General features: G+C 39.9%; 1 protein-coding gene across 1 annotated transcript; it reads right to left on the bottom strand. All coding sequences in view use genetic code 11, as the record gives it.

Annotated features, from left to right (window-relative positions):
* Positions 1 to 216: 216 nt before the first annotated feature.
* On the bottom strand, positions 217 to 20,639 carry EGR_00980 (Rotatin; the record flags this gene model as incomplete). Its single annotated transcript, XM_024490229.1, has 23 exons — positions 217 to 241; positions 319 to 533; positions 1,299 to 1,576; positions 4,619 to 5,007; positions 6,587 to 6,812; positions 7,609 to 7,818; positions 8,609 to 8,792; positions 9,205 to 9,453; positions 9,531 to 9,792; positions 10,322 to 10,449; positions 10,530 to 10,635; positions 11,486 to 11,733; positions 12,865 to 13,192; positions 13,964 to 14,212; positions 15,331 to 15,427; positions 15,480 to 15,707; positions 16,580 to 17,216; positions 17,256 to 17,381; positions 17,588 to 17,720; positions 17,817 to 17,932; positions 18,935 to 19,165; positions 19,762 to 19,959; positions 20,358 to 20,639. The coding sequence occupies 23 exons, from the start codon at positions 20,637 to 20,639 to the stop codon at positions 217 to 219; spliced, it is 5,145 nt and encodes a 1,714-aa protein (XP_024355632.1).
* Between the last annotated feature and the right edge of the window lie 980 nt (positions 20,640 to 21,619).

Here is a 21,619-nt window from a genome sequence, read left to right on the forward strand (position 1 = left end):
CATTTTACAATGGAATAATAGAAAGACGGATTAATTGGTTTCTAAAGTGGACCAAAGGATTACTCGAAAAAAAATAATGTAAAATTAAACACGATGAGAGCAGCATCACCTAAACGTATTTATGTAAAAGCATCAAAATCTATCTTCAAATAAAATAATCTACTTATCGTGAAATCATGGCTTTTAAGTACTCAATGGCATGCACCAATGCAAAATTTAATAAGCACAAAATAGAGAGAAGCTGAATTATCAAAAAGAATACCAAAGTAACACAATGCATCTTTCACAAAAAATGGCAAAAAAAGGAAGAGAAAAAACATGCCGGTGGTGGGATGGGTGCAGGCAGATATTGGAGGGACTTCACCACGCAATGAAGAGGCGGTGGCAGTGGTAGAGACATTAGTGGGGGTGGTGGCAGCAGCAATGACGCTGGAGGCCGATAAAGAATCGGCGGAGAGGTTGATGAGACAAAATAGGAGGTTGTACATCACTCGGCTGTCGATCAGACCCAATGGCCAGATGTCCAGCACCAGCTGCAAGAACAATAACGCAGAATCCGAGTAAAGAAACTAAAAGCGTTTTATTTTGGAAATAAATAAAACACAATTATTTTGAAGGTTGCAAAAAAATTTGACTTTTCTGGAATTACTGATAGGAAACTAAATAAAGTTGGGTGGTGAATTCTTGTTGAACAGCATGGAAATCTCCTGTAGCTGTAACCTTGTCTTATTAATTTGTGTTGAGGTAAACAAAGCTGACGACGACTGCCCTATGGTTAATATGGTGAGATCGGCCGCTCATGTTTTAGAGGAATTCATCAGTCACCATAAATGAGTGAGTGACACAAGTGAGATAAAAACATTATCTTTGCCAGGCTTTGAGGCTGCTTACATCGTAAGTTTGAATAGTTTTTAAAACTCACAAGAATGTCTATCTTTTGTATTTTTGTTTTGTTTTGTTTTTTGTTTTGGATCTCTCCAAACATTTTCATTCAAATCTTTAGCGTTTATCCAACTTTACTGTTGCTTTTAACTGACTATAAAGTATTTTATGTCATCAATTACTTAGAAGACTTTCGTATTGAGAATGGTTTTAACTAACATGCTGACCTTAAATCATTGTTTACTTTTTCCTCTACGGCGAATCTCCGACTATCCAACCCTCACCTTGCGACAAGGCTTGGCCAGCCAAATTCCCAAGGCATAATACGCCTATGGCATGAGGACTACCATAACAAAATTGAATCGCAATGCATCAGATGACGTATTTTAAACTTTAAACTAGCTATGTCATCCCACCTTCGGAAAACCGGCTTCAACAACGGCTTTCTTGACCTCTGGGCTGCCGTAAATAAGGTTGCCTAGAAGCTCTAGATGACGCAAAAGATGGGCAGTGAGGCATTGCCAGGCCAACTGACGTCTCTCGAAGGCTCGCTTCTTCAATAGGCTCGGAGGTGACACCTCTGCTGGTGATGACACGAAATTGGCGTTCCTTGGCCTCGTCGGATGCTTAACAATCAGGTTCAACCGCTCCACAAGGTTACGGCAAAGAGCGAAGAGGGTGTCCAGGTAATCACCTAAAAGACCAAAACGGGGTTTTCAATAAGCGCTACAACTGTTGTCACTGAACTTGATACGCACTTAAACAGACCTATTTAACAATGTCAGCTAAAAGTACATATCAATACCTTAGCTTAAGCACAATAATGAACTCTTACAGGTACATTAATCCTACTTTAGTTTTCTAATCACAAAAAAGCCCACAAAACACGTTCCAGGGGATTTGTTCTGATTTATTAGGGAGTACAGTATCGTGAAAATCCAATACATGATTTCAGAATTGTTGTCCCGGAAGACCGACATAAATTTCAAAAAATCTCAAGGCTTTTAATAGTAGTCCAGGAAATACTCTAGAATAATCAGTGTAGTAGAACAAGTGCTCCAGCCGGATTCTGGAAGAATATGGTAATGAAATCTGATAGCAGTAGAAAGTTACGAACCATTAAAGTTCCTCAATTAATAATAGGTGAGTTCTAAATGCCAAGTTAATAACAAGATCCGCATAAGTTAGAAACTTCTTATTGATACTACAACTTTACAAGGTCAATGATATCGTCCACAAGTTCATCGCACCATTTTAAACGTACACGCAAGAGACGAGCAGTCCAACATTAATTCCTCCGCGGTTCATTCCGATTTCTAGAGGCTATTAAGGAATTTCGACAGCCGTGAAAAGCTAACCTTCAAAGTCTCTAAATTAAGAACTATGTACAACTGCAACGCATTCGAGGCTGGCACAAATACTTAGGATTGTACTATTTCTCCGTGGCAATAATAATATTCTTGGCCATTTCTTTGAGATTTTTCCACCATCTTGCAGAAGATACAACTTAAGTAGCACAGTTACACAAAGATGGTAACCAAGATTATCTCTTGACTAAGAACAGACCCTATTTTCCGACATGTTCTATTAGATAGATTGGAATATTCGATAAAAGGAAAGTGGATCAAAATGGCTGTTAGAGTAAGACAAATTTAGACAAGTGATACACAAGGCCGTTCTGACCACATGACCTAAGAAATCACCAGATCTCAATTGTTACCTATATTTCGTCTCTGTTTCACTTAAAAAGTGGGAAATCCCATCGAGTTAACCATTTTTCTATGGAACAAAAGATTGATTGATAGTAATTCCCACTTGGCGCTGTTGATGGAGAATTCATTGCTACACAGATTGTTATCCTTTTAGCATCATTACAGCTGTAGGACAAACGGCATACATTCATGCATTTTTTACTCAAACTTCTAGAGTTTCGCCAAAAAATAATTTGGACTAGAGAGGTGCGATCGAAAATGTTACAAACCCGGCTGAAGTGGTGACTCACTTGTCAACACAATTTAGTGAAATCTGTATTGTTTGCCTCATTTGCCTCTTTTCTGAACCTCTCCCTTTCTGCATAAAATAACTTAGGAAGTTTATCAAATTCAACAATACACGATCTAAATCCTGTATTCTCGAAGCGCAATGGCACTGCTCACTTCCCTAATTGAAGAGCCGCGCCTCTTAAAGATCACTGTTTGGGCACATGTAACAATTCAAATGAATTTATTTCGTTCATTCGACAGAAGAAAAGAGTTTCTAGGTAAAATGAAATAGCAGCATTTTGACAAACTAAGCCAAAGCTTTAAAGGAAACACCACAAAAGTAGTTCTGGTAAAGGGATATGGATTCTTAAACATTAGTGAACCATCATTTATCAGTGAAATCAAACGCAAGGCTTTCTGCATAAATGAACGACCTCTGATCATTTCCACGCTGCATAAGGCAATTAACCAAAAATCATGCACATTCACCACGCCTTCTGGCCAATTTCGTTTGCAAAAAGCAATTGTGTAGTTACTTAGCCCATTTAGTAATGCAGAAAAGGATATGAGTGAAAAATAAAAAAGGCCTACTACCGGCGACAAATGTCGCTAATTAGACTGTGACTCTAACACGACTGACATTTACAGGAGGCACCGCATTAAGGTTATGATTCAACAGCACAGAATCACCCCTGTTATGGCGAACAAATTAATCTACACACTCAACTTTTAAAGTTTTCCCTCTGAAGTTACTTCTGAGTAGCTGGATTGGTTCATGGGACAAAGACGAGACTAAAAGCTTAGAATCGCAAAATTTTAGCAGTATGGCAACGAAATTGAGGTGACAAGCAGGCGATATGAAAATACTAATGCCTTAATCAAAACGTCGCAATGAGCGAAGATGTGTAAGGAACATTGCAAATTCGTACTACCGCATAGGCGACACCGAATTATTCATGTACAACTTCTTACTGTCCTCCTTTCTCCACTTTCCATAAATATTCATTCGAATTGGGAAAATGCTAGTTCGATATGCCAAATGAGAATGATGTTACGCCAGAAAGATATTGGGCACAGACAAATGGTTTACGAAGCTTCATTTATTTCAAAAAAAGTTTGGGAATTTAGCAATGCAGTATCCAAGTCTGCCTTCAACAGAATGACACGCATTTATTAAATTGTTTGTTGCCGTAAGAGATTAAGTAAAGTGGGAAAACTGTGGATTGGCATCATATTCCACCATAAAATGACCTCACACAACTAAATGTTTAAGAAAACACAATTCTTGTCCCAAACATATAAAGGACAAATACAAGAGCCCAGGTAAATAAAACTGGGATGTTTTTTAGCGATATTTTCATTGAGAAATTTAAACCGAGGTCTCATGGTTAACCGAATATTACGAACTGTGTTTGGTTAATGGGTCGAAAATTGACAATTGAATTACTCCGATATTCGAGAAGGAATCGCTCAAGTAGCAGCAAAGCCAAAATCCGCTCAAATAAATCGAATCCTTGCTATATCCGTATTATAAATTTCATTAAAAGCCACGTGAGTTAGATGCGTTTTCCTGAACAAGGTATGCGGAGTTTGACACTTTGTTTAGATAACTCACAGGAAAGACAACACCATAGCGTCTTATTCGAGGGTAACTGCACCATTCCAGACTTCTAGAGTACTATGATTTTCAAGAAACCGCAAGCAACAAGAGCAGAAGTTGGAGAATGTATACACAACCCTTCCTGTCATCCCACCTTCAAGTGCTGCCTTCTTGGCCGCAGACGAAGTGCAAAAGAGTATCTTCAGCGCTGAATGCACCGCCTGTCTGTTGATCTCCAAATGCCAAAACATGTGTGGACTTTCTGGATCACCACCCTCTGCAACTCCACTGTCGAGAAGAACACCATCCAGATCTATTCTGGGATGCGGAAAAGATGTCTCCAGAGAGATAAGAGCCGTAGCAATCTGTCCTGATGCGGCGGCATCCAGAGCAGCTGGGACCGGATTGACAAATCGAGGTGCAATGGTGGAGGAATCAGATGCGTTGGGCTGTTTTAGGGCCTCAAAGGTGTGCGAGGCGCAACACGAAAGAATGACGGAGAGGAATATGAGTGCAACGTGAAGTAGTTCAAACGTCGTCAACCTGCCAAAATGAAGGGAAAAAATGTACTGCTATGTTTGGATATTATCAGCGCCTGTTTTTATAGAGATGCAATTTATTCAAAAATCAATTTCATTAGACAACCAAAGAGAGTATTGTTAAGTTTAATGATCGTAAGGTAAAACAATTGGAAGGAACTTATGCCAGCTAAAAGTAATTCAATGATCCACCAAAGTGCAAGCCAATCTTATTCATCAGAAAAAAACTATTCCTAGATGGATAAAATGATCTCATGAGTACAGAAACAGCTATTCCGATGTGAATCAAGTAAAGAATAATTGAATGTTTTAAGAAATCCCCCGCTGCCCAAAAGGTTTAAATTGCGATACAGAAAATACTTGAAAAATGTTTCCAGACTATCATACAACTTGTCTTGTTCGAACAACGAATTGTGCAAGGCCATACTTGGACAAAAATATGCTGTTAATTGCCAAAACTGGTGGGTTAATGGTAAGCCTAATAATACTATCAGAGAATAAAAGACAAGTAGGAATATCATGCAAAACTATTTCAGCCGAAAAGTACCGATGAAACGACAAAGCCGAAATACAGAACATTGAATGTCAGTTGTAAATAGTTTAGTTTAGGTAAAAGAACGCATAAACGAGTGGTGGGATTCATCCTTTAAGACATGCCTATTTCGGAAAAAAAGAACTAAAACCGGCGTTCCTTTACGACGGGAATTATTAATAACTCCTGCTAAGACGCTTCAAGATCAAATTTAACACAACTACACGAAAAAAACAACTATCATATTTCCATTTCGTCTCCCTACCAAGGCCAGATAATTGGTGTTGACTCTTTAAAGACATCCACAGTATTCGCACATTACCGAGCAAATACATTAGTGCGTTGATGACGGCATCAAGGGGTGTGTACGCTCGTGTGGTTTTGCTTGTGCTAGAGGGGAATGGTATGAGAGGGAAGGGCTTTGAGCCCTCCATTAGTTACAAAGTGCGCTGACACCTGAAACACGTCATCATAAACAGGAATAACAGCACCAGCAGTAGAGAGAGGAGGGGAAGAAGAGAGGTGTGCATTTCACTAATTAACGATTCGTGGGGACGAAAAGGGGGGGATAATGAAGTCCAAATGATTTAAAGTAAGGTGGAAGAAGTGACTGCTGTAGTCCTTACACAAGCCAAATTTTAAAAAATGGAAATGGGTTTAATAGTCCAAAATAGAGAAGTGTTCAATTTGGAAGTGACAACCCGACTAGAGAATTCAACTTAAGTAATACAATGCACCTAGTAACAAAGTTACGTTTACCGGTATGAAATCAATAAATGGGAAAACAAACACATTGTCTACGTTACAATCTAGCGTGATTTAAAATCAGAGTAGATATTTAGCTTATTCTTGAAACGCTTTTTTAGTAGTTTAATAAGAATGGTAATATCGACCTTCAAATAACCTGTACATTAGGCGTGGTTTCCGACATTAATGATAGTGACTAACGTCAAACTTTATCGACAACTTACTACACTGTCTTGGGTGGTAGCAGTAATAATAGAGATCTATATAATGAATATTAGATTGGGCCATATCCATCAGCACCTACCGTGACACGTCACTGCATGCAGAACCTCCAGTGGGAGAGGTGCCGTTGAGGTCGACCACTCCACGGAGCAGTCGGTCGATGAGCGGACCCCACTGGTGCACCTGTGAGGCCAGAGGGTAGAGGGCGTGACGCAGCAGGAAGTCTTCCGCACCCTCCGTCTCTGGCTCCAGGATGGCTATGAAGAAGAGCATCGTCTCCTTACATAGACTTCTGAGATCCACCGAGTCTGAAGACGCGCAGACAAACGAATTTACAGTTATGAAAAGGTGATTGAGTAAGAGATTAAAATGAACGAAATCGTCGTTAGTCGAACAGAAACTTCAATGAAATTCGGATGTCGTTACATTCTGATTTGGAAGAAACAAATTGAACTTTGAAAAATGATTAGAGTACCAGAGATAAGACTGTCATGTGACATTTACGCCAACTAAATTAATTTCCGAATATAAATAAAAAATTGCGAAAAAAGTTTGGATTAACTATTCAAGTGGGTAGAAAAATTACCGAAATAACCCTCAAGTCTTGATAGACATTAAAACCAGTACACTAAGTGCCCATAAACGGTTGAATTCCATAGCTAAACAAAAAGACATTTCGTTGTTTAAAATTTTTCCACAATTTTCCCAAAATATAGGCACTTGAGAAGTCTAGTAAAGAGCACAGACAATTTAGGCTAGAGATAATTGAATGACACCAGTTATCTAAAATGCGAAATCTAAGAAAAAATAATCTGGGAATAAACAAAGTGGTCTGATTTGACCTAGAAATTCAAAAGTGGTTTGATTAATTCCAAGTTCAGGCAATAGCGTGGACTCCCTATGCATGAAACTTTCCAATTTCATTCATGAAAAGACTAGTAATAATTTAATAAGTCACAAAAACTATAATTACAGTTCCAGCTCGATACAAGAGAGCTGTCTTAAGTGAGTGATTTCTAGTGAAGGCAGATACATTAGCAGAAGCACTGGATTATCATGGAAGAATCAGAAGTAGAGGAGATGCAAGAGCACAATGAAACGCACCAAGTGAGAAACAAGAGAAGCCGGTTGCTAGAAGAGTGAGAAATCGAAGATCGGAAAAAAAGGTGAGCTTCTGCTGCGGGCTAATGGAAAATAGGAGGCGAAAGAGACGGAGAATTTGTGTAAAAGCTGAGGCCGAGTGGCGTGCCGCCATATGCGCCATGATATTTGGACGAGAATTGTCTCTGCTAGCAGTCAAACGGTGTAGCAACTCTGCGAAATAACAAGCAAATATACTAATCATACTCCGCTCAATCATCAAATACGGGGCTGAAAAGGGGAAGCATGAGCGGATTTGTGTGAGCCAGCTTTTAACTATGGTAAACAGAAAAAATTGTTTTGCCACTAAACTATCAATCACAATCACAAAGGCAACAGATTGCCAACAGTTGTTCACAAGCAATAATCATGATTTAAACGACTACACGGGACCGCACTGTAGGTGAAATCAAGATTTTTTGGTAAATCCACGATAAACTCTGGTGGAATAAACAGAAGTAAAAGCATCATGCTAAATCTTAAATGTCAAATAAGCTTCTAAAAAGCATAGCCTGTTAAAGAGATAAGGAAAGGATGGCTATAGTAGTAGATATTATTATAATATTGGTTGGTTCAGTGGGTCTTAACTTTTGATCTCTGACAAGGTGATGCATCAAAGTTAGAAAGCTGAACTATTGCTTTGAGAACGAAATTTCCCAAAACAACGAATCGGTAGAAACTTAAACAAGTGGGACTATTATTTAGCAGCAAGAGAATCAAAATATCTACAAACTTAGACACCATGGGAACAAACATAGTCGACTAATTTCATGCAGTAAAATGGTAAACGTTAAAATAAAAGGTAGAAACAATTCTCTCTGCATAAACTTATGCGGAAAATGATGTAAAACGAGCCGATGCGATAAAACCTATAGTTTTTATCTGGTACCGATTTTTATGATTTCTTATTCGCTGGGTGATAACTTCCACAAAAGAAGGGTAGTTCCTCATTCCATACACCTACTTGGATTAATGACTTTCATCAGTGCAACGCAAAGACGGTTTTCTTCAAAGTTTCGGAGGATAAATTCAGGTGGAAGGGCGTGACAGAGGTTTGCAAGGAAACTGCAAACTCGACCGATGAGAAGGGGAGTTGAAAAAGCACAGGAATTTTGCCGGAGTGACCCATTTTGGGGATTTTCAACGTTCTATCACAAATTGAGACAAAACTACTATAACTGACCTAAAATATCACCTTTGTTGCTGTGAAAAATTGTGGCATTCAACAACGTAAACATTCGCCATTATTGATAAAAACAAATAACATTTTTAGAGGATTAGTACAATTCATTAAATGTGGGAAGTATGAATTCGAAATGGTACAATGATTACTTTTCTACTTCCTCCATTGTCCCTGGCAGAAGGGCAGTTCCTTCGCATTTCTTCTGACAATTCTGGTAAGGCATAATAGTTTGTCAACATTTCACACATCAATGGAAAGAAATTAAACACTTCCAACATCCTTCGAATTGCATCAGTTCCAACAAGACGCCTCTAAAAAAAAGCGAAATGACATCAAGAAAAGCTACGTTAAACAGTAAAAGTTTATTCCAAATTTACTTCAGTTTGTGGATCCACAAAAGTAGGTACAAGAGGGTTGTCAGAAATCTCAGAATCTACCGAAAAGTCAATTTCTTGAAAGCGAGCGGTCAAGTTTGCAAGCAAATGAGCTGCAGCTGCCCGCATCTTTGGAGATTCAGTTGAGTTCAAGAGTAGAGAGAAAGCCATATTCCAAATATCAGGCGATTTTTCCTCAAAATTGTTAAGCAAAACCACCTGCGCAAGCAGTGTGACAGTCAAACAGCGAATCTAAATTAATGAGGAAAATGAACTCTACTCTAATTAGAGGAAGTAGATACTATGTAGCAGCTCTGTAGGGCACAGACCTCCATGTTGTAGCCTTGATGAGTTAACTGAAAAAGCCAAGGCGAAATTGAATAAGCCTCAAACGATGTAATAGAATCCCGACATTCGGAAGTGAGTAGAAGCAGAGCGTTGTGCAGGAGTGCTAGTGAAGAGTACAGAATGCCACCGTGTAGGCAGGCGTGCTTCTCGGCTTCCAAAATGCACCTGATCAGGTGGATCGTTTGCTGGAAAAGCTCTCTGAGTGTGGCATCGATCTGTTGCACACCAGCTATCCAGGAAGTTCTGAAATGAGGGGAAGAAAGGATTCGGTGAGGCACCAAGACTGGCGAAATGTCGTCAACATACCTCAAAGTAATGCGCTGAAGGATTCTGACGGATGTGTGAAGGGGGACGATGTGCTCATTCAGGGAATTTGCGTGAAGTTCGATAAACTTGAGAGCCCATTGAAAAAGGAAATGCAGAGCTGCAAAGTCGTCTTTCAACCTGAAATCCCAAGGTTAGATAGCCCTTAAGTGCAAGTAGTGAGAAAAGAGCAAAACCACAAGGCATGAGAGGTAGTAAACTAAAGGACGCCAACTTTTGGCCGTTCAGGTTTTTTTTCATTAGAAGTAAGCAAAGTTCCATTTTTGTAAATCAAAAGTTAAAGTAATTCAACGACAAAGTTCAGTCTTGAGCTTCTGCCAATTATATTGATTTAAATTCTATGGTAATATTAACAAATTAAGCACTCTCAATCCAAATTTCATAAAAAAGGCCCACAAAGTTTAAGGTGTGTACGTCAAATCTGCGGTGGTCACTGCATTGTACCTACTGTTTGTACTCGTCCACATGAGCCGATCGTGCAGATAGGACAACAGGACCACAAGATAGGGCTGAGGACGTCCATCCAGTCTTGACAGACAATCTCAGCGCCCTAGACTGCGGATGACTCGTGCATGACTAGAAGGTTGAGGTACATAATGATCTAGACACTACCCACAAGCATGTTAATCATCCGTACCCATGTATAAGCTGTCTACAGAAAACGCAGGGCTAGTGTCCTGCGATGTCGGCGTTATGCAGTGCTCAGCTCGTGTACGATTCGGACAGGCGCCTTCGCCAGGTGTCTTCCACTTCTCTTCCTTCCTATGTTAGGGCATTTTAGAGCAAAACAGCCACCCTGTTGTTGCCTATGCAAACCGCATCCATTACAAGTTGGAAGCAGAAGCAATGTGTTCGGATCAGAGAGGTTCCATTTTTTAGATGGGAAGTGCTGAAGGATGATTAAAATTTAGCCGAGTGTATTAAAACTTTACAATAGCACGGAGTGTCTGGGTGATTAAGACAAAGTAACGGCGCAACTAGCGCACCGAAATATGCAGTGTGACACGATAGCGGATCACAAAATGCATGAAATCATATTTAAAAGAGGGAAAGTTCGGCAATTTGACGGTGGATTTCTCGATAATTTATAATACAGAATGGTTATGGAGGGTCATTTCGGACAACACTAGAATAAAGCAGCAACGTATCACAAAAAATTAACAACTAGTGACCAGGTTCTAGTCAAAATTGCTTGGTGGTAATGCAGCTTCGCAAACTAAATACTGTTTAGAAAATGTCTGCAAATTATATAAAGAATACTTTGATTCAAAATGGCTGAGGTAGCAGCCCATTTCGTTCTCGCTAAAACCAAAAGCTATCAAATACCACCACCAAAAACAACTATTCAGACAGAGTCGAGCCACAAAATCTACCTCCCGAATGTAGCTTTTGACGAACTTTCCCATTAGTAACAAACGCACATACCCTGGATCAATTTTCCAAAAAACTGTGCCTAAAAGATGCCTTTTTCCGGCATAAATTACGAGAGATTTAATTAAAACCGCTAAAAAATTATCCCCGTAAGGGTAAAGGTACAATATTTATCAAGTTTTTACAATTTTTCAATGTTTTATGTTGCCTTTTGCAAAAACATTCACTGTGGTAATTCCACCTCGAAAGTTCTCCCGATGAGACAACTGGTGTAGGTTGCTCCAGGGCGTAGACATCAACGTCGGCGACGAAGTCCTCGCAGGCAAGGAGGGCATCGAAAAGGCGTGGAAGAGTGTGAAAGTGAAGGGTGGACTTTGCCTCCACCAGACGTCTGCTATCTGTGGCACCAACGCCTGCGTCAAAACGGCGCATCAAGTAGGACAGCGGTGAAGCAGTCGTCATGATTTCTTCCAACATCCACTTGGACATCTAGAGCATGAAGGCTATTTAATGTCAACTGGTCGGAAACCAATAACATGATTTCAAGTGTCAACTCCAGAAAGCTTGACCTTCTAGTTCTACAAGATCCACAACATTTTTAATGACAGAGCACGTAGCGTAATGATTGTTGCACTGTCTTAAAGCATTTAACTATGTTTTAAGGACCTCAAGGCAATACACGCAATTCCAATTGTGTCGTTTCCAAAAGTTTCGTATGATTAGTCTTCGGGTAGCATTCGAGCGATGATCCTTGTTTATCTACATATTTGCAATGATGTGCATCTTAGAAATAAGGATAGCGTCTTATCGTATTTTGATCCCCATACTTGTTACTATCGGCCACAGTGGTTTTTTGAAAGTGGTAAGCACTGGTGAAAAGCAGGCAGCATAACGTGTAGGGCTTATAATAGGTTCCAACTCCTCAAAACAAGGTTTAATTGCGACTAACCTGAGGTTGAACAGACATCTACAGCGAATCGGAACAAAACGTACATCATATAGGAGTTGTATGTCTTACGAACATGCAATTTCAGGTATTTCAAACACAAAATTTTCCAAATCGCATTATCATAAGGCTCGATAAATTTGGAAATTATATGATCTGACTACCACTTTATTGTAAATTTAAAGAAAACTGTGACACTCCTAAGATGTAATGAAAGTAAATTTCAAGGAGTTCAGACAGAGTATAATGCGTTATAGTCAGAGGTTGAAGAGGGCTCAGGGTGTTGTGTCTTTATTGTAGAATGGTATCAATCAAAAGAACAAGTAAAAATGAGAAATTTCTCTACGAGAAAATTCGCCCCAAAAGGAATGCAAATTCAGCTTTCAACTAAAAAAAATTCAAGCTGAACAATGAGAGGGCTGTGACAATCAGTGAACCCACGCATATAACTTTAGGAAGGGAATTTAAAGCGGTTTCTTTGTTACGCAACTAGTACCCAGAGTTTTCTGAGTCAGGAAAATTTTCAATCTTGGTAATGGAGCATACAAAACTTGAACCTCAAAATTTCAAGTGTAACAAAAGGTCATTTCGCCTAATTTCCTGAACTTCACAAATAGGTCTGACGAGAATAATCTCCGCTGAGTTAAAAAAAGGAAAGGAGGGTTGCCACTCACCGAAATTGTATTGGGATTACAATAAGGTGGGCTAAAATTCAGGTTGGTCAGCGTTTGAAGGCAGTGAATGAGCAAGCGATAGTCATCGGTGCAGGAGGGCAGGACTTGAAGAAAGCGGGCCAAATCGGCCTCGTGCCACCATGTCATACAGCTTTTGGGGCTGCGCCAAAAGACGACGGAGAGCAGATGGAGGTGGCTCATATTCACAGAGGCCTCTATATGAGATTTGGACATCCTGATGGCGTGGAGGGCGCGTGGAATGGCGCTGGAGAGCTGAGTTGCCTCTATGATGGCAGATTCCGTGGCTGTGCACTTCAGAAGTGGATCACTGGGAGCAAAGTAGAAGGGTTTGAAGTCTGAGCAGTGCAAGTGTACTTAAAAAATTTGAAAAGCAGGAACTTTTCTCAATGATTTCGTTAAATAGTTCGGAAGCCTACTTTTCACGAGTATTGGACAAAATAAGTCCAAATTAATAATAAGGGCAGAACTGATCTAAGAAACAAAAATAAAATACTGTATTTGAATTGGGTTTCTTAGTCCAAACATCAAAATGAACGAACTCTGAAAAATCTGGTGCTTCAAAAAATAATAACGAGAGTAATGATGAAAAGCCTTTTTGTAAACGGTACCTAATGATAATGCAACTCATTTCATGTGATTTAGTGATTGCTCTATAAAAGGAACTTGGGGAATTACTTAGTTGTCGGCAAGGCATACATTCAATTACTGTAATACTGCATATGAAACACTATAAAAGCGTAAATAATAATTTTCAGCCATTGACGCAATGTAAACGTAGCACGCCTAGTTTTAAAAGATTAAAAGACGATTGAAAAGACCCTCAGTAAACTAGTAATCATCATGAAGCTGTCCGGCATAGAGGTAACACAAAAACTGACATCTTCAATGGGTCGATACAAAAAATAATAGATAAAAATGGCTTCAGAATGGTACAATTACACGAATAATTTAACTGGCCAACGCCTAACCAGGAAAGTTATTTTTCTATTCAGTTACTTGAAAGCTATCAACATTTGCAGATTGGTTCGAATGATATACTGATATAGCTTTACGAGCACCAGAGAAGTCAAAAACTCACGTTGCCAGAGTGACCTCGCCTTCAAGAAGGGAATGCCAGATGACACGCAGAGCCCTGACCACCGCCACTGTCACCACTCGTGTCCGCTGTGAAGACAGGGCGGACAGGGAACGAGCGTTAATGAGGTGTTGAAGGAGACGTGAGAAGTCAGGTTGTTCAATGCAGTGGCGCGATTGGAGGTAGTAGATAGGACAGACGAAGGGCAGACAGAAGGAGCGAACGATTGCCTGTGGCAGACACACGGGAGATCTGTGAAGATAGCGCATTAAGAGAATTTAAAATAAAAAAATGGGATCATAGTGTTTCTAACTTTGCTATACTAAGCGCGTCAACTAGGACTACAACCAACAATCACCACCTCAGCACTGATAAAATTCGCAATTGTGACAATAATGTGACCACTAGTGCTAAAACCGATCACACCTTCCATTTAGCAAACTTCTAGCACGTAAATTTTACACCGCTAAAATTTTATGCGTGTGAATTGTATTGATTCAGCCGAAAAATCATGGAGACCTCTGCGTGGTCCTTACAATTAGAAGTTTGTCTAAATAATATTCGGGAACTATTTAAGTCATCGATCATTTAAAAGAGTTGGATTAGCTGACACTGACGTTGATAAAAAATAACCATTGTAACCTCCCACACTAATACGGCTTTCCGTATTATTCTATAACAATAGTTACTGGAAGGGGGTTGATTCTGAGCTCATGAAAATGGGGAAAGGCAGATTATTCTTGAGATAATGTTGAGGTCAGCTGTGATAATCGTAGAATGGTTTGAATTGAACCGTCAGTTTTGCGATGATACAAAAATGTTGATACTGATACGGATAAAATTAACAGTTACTACCCTGCCATCACTATAAATATCAATGCTAGCATCGATGTAATTGCCAATGATGGACGCGAAGGTTCCGCAAAGGTCACTGAATGGCGACGTATTTCAGTAGCTTAATTTTATTGAAAGGGTTCTCCAAAATACAAACCTCAAATTGTGATTTTGCTGAAAGGACTATTTTAGATGTCGAACTGCCTGCAAAACAGATAACACTCACCAAATTATGATCAATGCCAGTTAAAAATCTACTACGACATTTCAAGTAGCACTAGCTTAAATACGACAACTTTTTGGAAGTGGGAAGCCATTTTTAAAGTACAGTCTATTCGCTTTAACTGAAGTAGATCCCCTTACATCTTGATTCCATAAATTCAATTATGTCTTTTGGAGCAGTTCGTAATGCCTGAACTGCAAGGCTGTTTAAGCATAAGATGCACAACTATTTGGGAGTTGAATTTCCTTATCATAAGAGATAAATGAATCACCAGACAGCCATTTTTGCTAGAGGCTGAAATGCATTGACTTACTCGTCAGAAAACCTAATTGCAGGGGTGAAGATGACCAGAGCAATGATCGTCGAAACACATCGGCGAATTTCGTCCACCTTCCAAAAGCATAGTCCAACTAAGGTGCAAAAGAGCCGTTAGAACAAGCATTTTAAGCGCGGCCGACCTACTGAAAAGGAGAGGAAGAAGACAGGTGGATTGGTTAAGGTAGAGCTGAGTGCGAGAGTCGAAGTCATGTGTAATGATATAATGGGCGATGGCCAATTGAATGAGCACTATGGGTTCGATGAGAAGCTTGCTAGCCAGAGTCTGGCCCACGGCACTTGGCAACGTAGAAATCCACCCGATGAGGATGGGGGGACCGCCCACCTCGTGCCAACAAGTTAGACCGATAGGTGCTTAAAGACAGAAGAGGTATCTTTAAAACAGTGTTCTGGTACATTTATGGAGAATTCCCCACTTTTCGCGAGAGAATTAATGTAGAGGCGAATAAGTTCCTAAAGTCACCAAAAATGTTGGTTCTTTACCAGGTAGTAGGTAAGAAGTTTAGGATGCTAAACAACACTGCAAAGTACACAAGGTAAATTTTTAAAATGAGAAGCATTCTTAAAGTACGGAGAATAAAAGTTAATTAACTTGGATTTAAGTAACATCCTTAACGTTCGCATGCATAAAAAGAAGACACCCTATGCCCACTAACTTAACGTGTAAAATCAACCACACTGTTGAAAGGCTAATTCTGCATTTCAACGTGATTATAAACGTTTATTTCCAGTAATATGCATAAGTATTCCGTTTAACTAGCTTTAATCATCCGCCTAAAAACAAAATAGTATTTCGCAAAATGAAATATAAATGGTCATTAGAAAATAGCAAATTAGAATAAAGTGCATTTCAGTACAGTACCACTCTGGTGTGCCTTAACATTAAACTCTGAATCACTTTTTTTAATAGTCAGTACATTCTTTAAAAGCTAAGAAATCAAAATAAGGAATCTTTTACCCCGAAAAGCTTTCGGTCCTCTATTTTAACCTGAACACAGCATTTAAGCTATTGATGCTTTAATAAAATTAATTCATCTGATTTTATGAATATTTATCTTAATGCTATTGACATTAGAGGTGCATAAAAATCATCTAGTTCAAGATCTATGCAATGAACCAATCAAATGAAGTAATCAACGACATAATAATGCCTCGAAAAGGCAATATCCCATTTATTTTATGCAAATAATAGACACACCCAAATACTAATACAGACATTTGCTCACATGTGATAATTGCCAAAACCTGTTCTCCGGCAGCACGCCGAACTTCCACAGTAGCCACCTCGTCGGTCACCAAATCTAACGCATTGTCCAGTGCTGCCACGAGCTCACTGAAATCATTCATCACAGTGGGCGACTGATAGACAACGTCATGAAAAATGACCTCCTTCACCGAAGGCGTGGCTTCAGAAGAGGCGAAGAGGAGAAGATCACACAGCGTCTCTTCCACTGACAAGACCACTTCTATCACCTCCTCCACCACATGGAAAATGGTGGCGAGAATGCGGACAATCAACTCAGCAGCTTTCAGACGGACTGTTGATAGAGGGAGGTAGAGTAAAGGCAGGAGTGGTGCCAATGGGATGGGGTGAACGTCTGCGAAGCCACCAACACCTAGACAGGCGTCTAGAACACGCTCCGTAAGGAGCTCATTGCCGGGGGAGGCAGCAAGTGGAGCGATCCCGAGGGAAAGAAGAGGTTTCAGGGGACGCCAGTCGGCGCTGGTGGGAAGGCAATTGAGTTCCAAGGTTTCGTTAGGTGATTCTACGAGGAGATTTACGAGTAGAAGCCACATAGGTTGCGGAATGAGTTGGTGTGCGTCAAGGAGGATACGAAGGCATGTTTGAGCAGTTGAAACGATCTAGAGAAGTGGCATCGTTAGAAATAGTAGCTGACCAACCTCTGGAACTGAGTCGTGCAGGCCGAATTCGACAATTTCGCCGAGGATTTCGGGGGTGAGAACAAAAGTAAGGCATTTGTAGCGAAATGACGTTGGATCTGCTGCCAGATTGATTGAGATGTTTGTCTTAGTGAATAAAAAAAGTCTTGGGAACAATAACGTTTGAAAACATGCTTATTTGCTGTAAAATAATCAGCTGAATACTCCAACAGATATGTAGCCAAATAACACAAAATTTTGAGGAAATAAATGAGAAGTGCAAAATCTAAACAAAGCCTTTACAATTCTATGGCTTACGCAGTAAGTTGGCGATTGAGGAAGTAGCAACTTACTGAAAGAACATCCCAAATTTGTGCATATGTAACCTTTCGGATACCGTTGAAGGGGTGAGCGAGAAGCATTAGTAGATATGATCTGCCCTGAGCTAGCAAGGTACCACAGATTGACTCCTCTACGATCAGTGGCCTGAAACCAAACAGAAAGAAAACAACACTTAGGAACCGTAAAGTAAGATATCAACCTCTTGCCATACGTAAATTCAAGAGAACGCAACTGACGTACATTTCGGAGAGAAACTTTACAAATTTTGGAATGTAACTTTCAAAGAAAAACTCGACAGCACCCAATCCATCTACAGCTTGTTTCATTAGGTCTTCCAATGCAGACTTTTCCGCCCCCTAAAAAGGAGGAAATTGGTGGATTTATTAAAAGTAAACGGTATTACCTTAGAAACCAATTTGCCTGAGGCTGAATGCAATCAAGTGTCCATTATCTTGACCTTCGGACATTTGAAGGTAAAAATCACAACGAGCCATTGAAGAGAACTATACAAATGTTTTCGGATAAGTACAAATCTTCCGGCAATTTGGAGCATTTGAGTGAATATGTCTACTAGTAAAAAGCGTCCACTTATGGTATGAACGCAATGAAGAGCTAGGTCGAATTAAAATTCAAAGTTAGGCTTAGAATTACCCATGTTCATGTGATGCATGAGAAGATATTTTTAGACGGGTGAAATAAACATTTGCAACTTTGTATTTCTTAACCATCAACTTTAACTACTTTGACTCAACTAGGTGCCGTGGTAACACTCGGTCGATGGCAAGCATATCTTATTCAAAATATCCCCAAAATATTTTGTCCTCCGAAAGGGTTCCGTAATTAAAGTGGAGGAAAAAATTACAACATATTCTTAACCATTCCTCATGCATTTATCTCAAACTGACAATGTATGTAACCGCAGAAAAGTTGACAAAGTTAGTCAAGAACAAACATACTTAACTTTTTAAAGGAAACGTTTTCAAGCTTTTTGCATAGAAATTACTGTCTCACAAACTTAAACCAAAAATAGATATTTCAGTTCAAAAACACGAACGATCAAGGTGCGTTTGTAGCGTAGAAGTAAGAAATAAACCCGAACGGATGAGCAAATAAGCGGAATGAAGATTTATCCGTTTCAGCTAACTTGGCTAGAAGACCCATTAAAGCAAATACTTAATACCATCTCCATACCTAAAAGACCTGAGATCTGGCTAAATCCTGACAGATGAAACAACTTTAAAGTACATGCGTAAAACGCTAACATGAAGTTGTAACATATAACGCCAAAAACCCCAAGCTTCATCCCATTTTTCTATGCTTGGAAGGTTATACGGGTAAAATGCTTCGTGACAGCTAACCTGGAGGGAATACAAACCCCGAACGAAGGCTACGGCAGACGTGGCTACGTGGAGGAGATTGACCAGTCGCCCGCGAAGGAGGGCGATCTCAGGGTCAAGGAGGCGCACGTAGGCGGACAGGCCGACAGCATCTGTCGTCGAGACAGCAGCGGTGGCGGGGTAGATGAGGTGGCAGTCCAGAAGCCCCAGTGAGAGCTCGAAGGACGTCACTGAGGGCAACAAACGGGAGCACTACGGGATGGATGAAAAAAGATATAAAAGGTTCCACTACAGAAACCGTTGAGCACACAAGTAACGGTCTTTAAGAGCAGACCTTTTCTATTTACATAAATATAAGTGAGAAGATTTAAATAGTTCGGCGATATTCATGTATTCTACTGCCATTTATTCAATTTGCAAAACCAAGTTTATTCGGAAATAATAGTAGTACTAAGAAAAACTTTTGATAGGTCACAAAATGAACCAATACTGACCAGCATCTCAATTATAGGTGAATAAAATCAGCGTACAAAGACCTTTTTCAAAAAGTTGCATTGAATATCGATGGAATAAAATAATACTGAAACCTGGGAAATTTAAACTCAACCTTCAGTAGCCCACAAAAGTCACTGCATCCTCGAAGGCCATTGAAAAAGTTTTGTAGATGACGAATTTTCAGTAATTATTAATTCGATATTTTCCAATATCCAACTACTGATATTCAAAAATTATGTCTCAAGCTGCGCCTAAGCCTCTTCTTTAGATTAATTTATAATGCTAGGAAGTGGACTGTGCCTAAGCTTGATCCACAGTGATGGGAAGATAGACCCTTGTAATTAGGAAATTACCGATTCTGGGGTCCAAAGAGCAGAGAGGAGACGAAAGAGGGCACGCAGCAGACCAACGTAGACAGATCGAGAATGTTCAAACTTCTGCTGACGACAACCCTCAGAGGCGCCGCTAGAGTTCAGATCGCTACGCCAATCTCTCGAGTATGCCGAAAGCATTATGCCCCACAGCTCCAGCATATCATCGAATCCCGGTGTCTGATGCACACAATGCAAATAAAAATCTACAGATACAACTATTCACAAACCTTTCTATGATTTCTCTCTGTGAATAAGAAATAACAGTGAAAGTGGGTAAGCCATTACAAGATTGAATGCAAATCATCACAGGATGGTTCCTGATAAATTGTCTACCATTGTTAACTAAAAAAGAAGTTTTTAATCAAATCGGTATGCTTTTGGGAAATGTTCCCCTATTTACGATGACAAGCCAAATTGCATTTGAAAGTTTTGAATTTGAATCTGAATCATGAGGCGATTTAATAGGTAGTCTTCAAAATACTTCCATGAATTTGTATGTAATAGTTAAATAATGTACCATTAAACGTAAACGTACATATGCTATCCTCCGATCCGGCAAAATAAAACTAACTCACCACGTTATGTGAGGGTAGGGAGTCTTCAGATGGCGGTTTTACTGTGCCAAGAAAATCCAAGGCAACTAACTGACCCATAGCACCGACGTGAGTGCAGCCAAGAAAAACGTCCACGGAGGTGTTCAGCAGACGTAGCAGCGCGCCCTGGACGGCAGCACGAGGTGAGGTGAAGCCTGACAATGCGGCGCTCATGATTGCAACACAGAGTGTGGGGAGAGTGGGCTTCGGTGACACCTGGATGACACTTGGTGGTAGCAAACTGCTACTCACAAAGGCTGACATTGGCGCCTCGGAGAGGATTGACCTAATAGCGCTCGATGTTTCGCTTGTGGAAAGAAGAGGGTGATTACATTAAACAAGACGTTAAGAGAGGTTCTTCAGTCAGAAGTTGTCACTGACGACCTTAGCTAGGCACTTATCACCGTTTATCGTTTCCTCGAATAATTATTTACTTGCTGGGCAACACAAATGATAGTACTAAAAACACAATAACTCCTCTCACACGGTAAATACCACAATGAAACCAATTTCGTGCTACATCATTTTCGGTGAATTTACAGAGAAATTTACTTGATCAAATACGAATTTCAACATGAAATGATAGATGAAAAGTGTTAGGTTAAAGAGCGTCGATGTAGAAGACATGACTGCTATACATGCAACCAAACCCGAAAAAAAGCATTCACATGATGGCAAATAATCTAACGACTAAGTTAGCAACTTTAAAAAGTTGGGATAGGACATCCGATTATCAAACTTCTTGAATTGGTTGCAAACCAATACCAAAGCATATGCGTTTAACTTACTCTTGATCCGAAGAATCAATGCTCCCATCACCTAAAGGAAGGAATTAAGTCATCCTACCACCATAAATTGCACACCTACCCAGTAATAAACAGTAATTGTTCGGATTTTCAAAGTACTGCATACGAGCAGCTATTTTGTGGCAGAGACCGACCAAAACCTCGGCCGATGTTATTTTAACACGAGTACTCTTTGATGCGGCAATCAAGACGGATAAAAACTAAGTTCATGGGTCGTTAAATTGAAGAAACTACCTGAACGACAGCCGGATTTTGTGCGAAAAACTCAACAGGAAAATCGTTGAGAATCACATAATCCAGATGGTAAAGTTTGGGCAAAATGGTAGGTTCACTTGTATTCAAAAGTTTCCTAGCAAAAGAATCAGTAACCAATCTAGAAACACACCGAAGGAAGTTCGAAAGGTAGCAAGAATCATTTTTAGAAACGACCGCCTTCGG

Source organism: Echinococcus granulosus, assembly GCF_000524195.1.
Source record: "Echinococcus granulosus chromosome Unknown EG_S00003, whole genome shotgun sequence".
NCBI lineage: Eukaryota > Metazoa > Platyhelminthes > Cestoda > Cyclophyllidea > Taeniidae > Echinococcus > Echinococcus granulosus.